Source organism: Orcinus orca, chromosome 20, assembly GCF_937001465.1.
Source record: "Orcinus orca chromosome 20, mOrcOrc1.1, whole genome shotgun sequence".
NCBI classification, from domain to species: Eukaryota; Metazoa; Chordata; class Mammalia; order Artiodactyla; family Delphinidae; genus Orcinus; species Orcinus orca.
The window spans coordinates 40,320,833-40,325,492 of NC_064578.1; the positions used below are offsets into that span (position 1 = coordinate 40,320,833).

The following is a 4,660-nucleotide window of genomic DNA, read 5'->3' on the forward strand; positions in this document are numbered from 1 at the left end:
ATTCAGATTTTATATCAGTTTCCAATTTTATTTTAGAGTATTATACAATATTCACATATTCTGTTATTTGTATTTATCCTATTAAAAGTACTTACAAAGAACTATAGCCTATAGTGATTATTAAGCCATTGGAATATGCTAGTGAACATTATGGGATAGTATTCATATAATGTTAATTTGAATCACCTATCAAGCAATGTATATAGCACTGCACAGGCTCATGTGCTAAAAATACCAATTTAAGGACTTATTTTGAATTCAAAACTTGTATTTCTTGAAATACCACTCATAGGATTTACATAAAGTATGCTTTATAAACTTATTAATAGTTATTATATTTGCAAGAATGATTCACTATTAAAAGACAGGGCCATAATCACAAATTTACAACATGACAACAGCCTGCTTCTCTCTCTCTTACCTGCTCCTTCCCTGGTTCTTGTAAATGTTCATCTTAGCTTTAGACTCTACATGTCAGTGTTTCCTACTCTTGCTTTTGGGATGACATCAGTAGATTCCTTAGAACCAGTAACGTCTCTATATTTATTGTGAAGCTTTAATTTGCACTCAAGATTTATAACTTTCCTGTTTTCCAAATTTCTTGACTGATATTTATCAGACTCATAATTTGGAGAAATATATAAATTTCCCTAAAATGCAAGGAAGCAACTCCATATGGAAATATTTATCATATATTTGAGTCTTGTTTTTCATCATCTAATAATCTCTGGGTTTTAACTGGTATGTTAAGGCATTTACATTTAATGTAATTATTAATATGGTAGAATTTATGTCTACCATTTTGCTATTTGTTTTATATTTTCTCCCATCTTTGCTTTTTTTTTTCTCTTTTCCTATCTTCTTTCCAATCTATTAAGCATTTTTTAATATTCCATTTTATTTCTACTTTGGGCATATTAGGTATACCTTTTTGTCCCATTTGTTTTAATTACTCATGGTTTTCCAAGTGTATTTTTACCTTTTTATAGGCTACTTTCAAATTATATTATGCCACTTTATGTATAATTTAAGAACTTAGAATACTATATGTCCACTTTTCCCTTCCCATCTTCCCATCCTTTGTGCTACTGTGACCTTGAATTTTAATTCTGCAGATATTATTAACTACACTGTTATCTATATCTATATTTATGTTTGTGTCTGTGTCTGTATCTATATCTGTATCTGTATATTTATCTCCATCCTTAAAACGTTATCTTTTTTAAAAAAAATTTGTATAATTGCTCATCTATTTACCATTTCTGGTGCTTCCTCATCACTTTTTTATAAATTGGAGTTTCTGTTTGGTGTTATTTTCTTTCTACCCAAAAAAGCTTTCTTTAATATTTCTTGTAGCATTTCCATATGTTTTTGCTCCCACTTGAAATGTTCTTCCCCCAGTTACCTGTGTGGCCAATTCCTTCACTCCTTTTTCTTTTGCTCAAAGGCCACAGTCTATGCGAAGTCTCCTTAACCGTCTATTTAATATCATAGTATCCTGCCCCCACATCCCGGCACTCTCTATAATCCCTCCTTGCTTTATTTTTCTTATAACCTTTAACATCAGATGACCTGCCTGATAATTTCTTTTTGGCCTACCTCCCTGCAGTTAGAATATGAGCTTCATGAGAACAGGGAATTTTATCTATTTTGTTCACTGATGTACCTATATATTAGTGCCTAGTGACACTAGTATTAGTGATAAATCTATCACCAGTGCCTATAACAGGGCCTAGCCCATATAGATGATCAATAATTGTTTGCTGAATGCATACATGAGGCTCCTCTCATGCCCTTACATGGAGCAGAGTTGCCTTCTCAACTCTTAGTCTGAATCTGCTCTCACTGTATATAAGACTCTAGGACTAGTCAACTTGTTCTAACCAGGCGGTTAACTTATTTAGTAGTTGATCCAATCCAATGATTGACCCAATGACACAATGACCTGTAATGAATGGGTTATTTCAGCTCATTCTCATATTTTCTGAAAACTGTCTTAGAGCCAGTGCCTGTACCAGACAGTGAGAATACAGAAGGAGGCTGATGCTGTCTCAGGTTGCTCGAAGGCCTCTAGTCAAGAGTATGATGAATTCACCCAGAATCACAAGGTTGAGTGATGCCACAGAGACATGAACAAGGGATGGAACTGGACGTGGAGGAGACCAGTAGGATTATTGGGGGAGACTTTCCAGATGAGGTGACAAGTAAACTGGGTTTTGACAAAAATAAAATGGGAATTTGTGTGTAAGTACATATCTAAAGTGGAATAGTTTGACAGTTTGAAAAAAATAAAAAAACTGTGGTCCCAGTTTCATGTTCACTGGCCAGAAGACTGGTTCAGGCCTTCCATGACTGTGAAGCTCTCTCACCACACAAGACACCATCTCATGCTCTGCTTAAACACAGGTGCTTGAACCAGAGGAGTTTCTGCAGCTTCAGGACCTGTCCTCTCTCTACAGGCGGCACAAAAAACCCGAGAGGAAAACTCTTCCCCGCTGGTGGAAGGAGCTTGCCTGGCTCCTGCTGAGGGTGAGAAGTTCAGAGCCAGCATAACAAACTCCCTTAGACAACATCTGATTTCCAACAGCTGGGCAACTTCTGAGGTTCTGTGCTCTCAGCACAGCCACAGCCAACATGACACACTCAGGGTTTTCGTGTTGGGTACCAGAGATCCTCCTGCCACAAGCTCTTGATGTAATCAGGACAATGCTGTCAAGGACTTGCACGACTCTAGGATCTGAGAAAAGAAACCTTACCCAGCTCCACTTGGGGGCTGTCCCTCTTCTCAGTGAAGTCGTCCTCCATTTTACTTTGAAGCCAGATTCTTGGGTCAGCTCCCACCTTTGTGTGTCCCAAACAACTCCCTCCAAACTTTTCTCTCCTCAGCCCATTTCTACAGACATGTACCCTAATGCCCTCAACCTGCCCCTAATCCAGTAAACAAAGCCTCAGTAACATATAAACATGATTTAAGAAAACAAATCTTCCCCCAAATATGTCACATAGCTGTAAGCAAAACTAAAAGGCCATGATGAAGAGGACTGACATCTGTAAAAAGGGAGGATGCAGCTTGGTTCTCTGCCAGAACAGTATGTGCACTAGATTGATAATGAAAATAATAGCCAATCTGTACTTCATGCTTCTCATGTGCCATGCACTGTGCTAAGGGCTTCCCATTGACTAGATCTCACTGATGTTCACAACCATCCAAAAGGAATGGGGTCTCTTTTCATCTGCATGTTGCAGATGAGGTTTAGAGAGAGTAAGTAGCTTACAGGAGGGTCACAGAGCTACTGCATGGAAGAGCTAGGACAAGGTGAGCAGTAGTAGAGAGAAAAACATTTACTAGCAGAGCTGTGTAGTCAAGCCTATTCTAGATCAGCCAGACCCCAGCTAACCCACATACATGGTTGGTAATAATAATTAAGTCCCTGAATTTTGGAATTCTCTGTTACACAGCAATAGCTAACTGATATACTTACCTTCTCAGTTCATTGTCAATTCCTACAGCCTGGCAAAGCCCCCAGAATTGTGTAAATGCTCAATAACTGCTTGTTGTTTGAATTAATTTTTTTAAAAAGTCACCTTTTTAAAAAACCAGTTCATCGTAATGTCTCACTAATAACTGTCATACATACGCTGTGATATTCTTCCATGTGGTTTTGGAGGAATGAAAACAAACAAGTGAAGACAATGCTCTCTCTTGATATGGGTCACTAAGGATCCGGGTTCCTAGGAGTCGGGGCCTAGGACCACACAGTTACCTTTGGCATCGCCTGGAGGCAGCTGATACAGCCCACACCAGCTCTGATAAAGTCAGCTTCCTTCATCTCCCACTGGACTCCAGTGGTGTGAAACGAACCAACATGGCGAGGCATTTATTGGGATTCCATGCTGATTCTGAAGGCATGGCCACCTCTACCCCAGGGCACGCGAGTCTAGCCAGAGGTTGCCAGTGTGAAGTCAGATCTAATTTTCCTCTGATTTTTACAAAGGCGATTTTCCAACACATCTGCAGGGATACATCCTTCTCAGGCTGGCTGAATGCTGTTTCCCAGGGGCAGTGTTATGGAAGGTGGACTATCAGGTAGAAGAAGTATTCTTCAGAGAGCTGCATTCCCATGGGAGCGGTGACAGCTTGAGCCTGCCGGGGAGTCGTGTTGCATCCCGAGGTGTGAAGGGAAGGCATGAACTGTGCATATGCTGCACCATACAGTTTTGCCTACTGCTGCTGGTAGCTACATTGTAGCTGTGAACGCTCTGCTCCTCTCCCCTTCACCCTTGAAGATTTGCGAACATGCAGGATTGGGCTGTGTGAGGCAGAGCCTTCCCCGAATGGTAGGCAGTAGAGGATGTGGTTCTGATCGTTTTACCCACTGGGGCTGATGGCGTGTGTTAGGGAACCTTAAAGCTTGTGGCTAAACAGCCTGCCCTTCCTCAGGCAGCCTTCCCACCACTGCAGGGTTGAGAATTTTGGTTTCGTTGGAGGTTTTTCTTGATACAGATTTAAAAAGCAAAATTCCTTCTAAAAGAAACAGACAGGAAAGATATCTAATCAGAGGCTGCACGAAAGGAGAGACCATCTATTGTGCTAAAGGAAACACAGATGAGTGGCCCATTGTACAACCGACGTGGTTTTGAGACTGCCCCTCGGTAGGCT

General features: G+C 40.4%; 1 protein-coding gene across 1 annotated transcript; it reads left to right on the forward strand.

The window, feature by feature from the left end:
* Positions 1–3,866: 3,866 nt before the first annotated feature.
* Positions 3,867–4,386, forward strand: LOC105748836 (uncharacterized). The gene is made up of 2 exons (XM_049702748.1): positions 3,867–3,948; positions 4,217–4,386. The coding sequence occupies exons 1-2, from the start codon at positions 3,867–3,869 to the stop codon at positions 4,384–4,386; spliced, it is 252 nt and encodes an 83-aa protein (XP_049558705.1).
* Positions 4,387–4,660: the final 274 nt, after the last annotated feature.

What these genes read in the sequence shown, in the direction of transcription:
- LOC105748836 (XM_049702748.1), top strand. Translation starts at nt 3,867, where the DNA reads ATGGCGAGGCATTTATTGGGATTCCATGCTGATTCTGAAGGCATGGCC. An exon ending in GCACGCGAGTCTAGCCAGAG is followed by an intron (nt 3,949 to 4,216) that starts GTTGCCAGTGTG and finishes TGCACCATACAG; the next exon opens with TTTTGCCTACTGCTGCTGGT.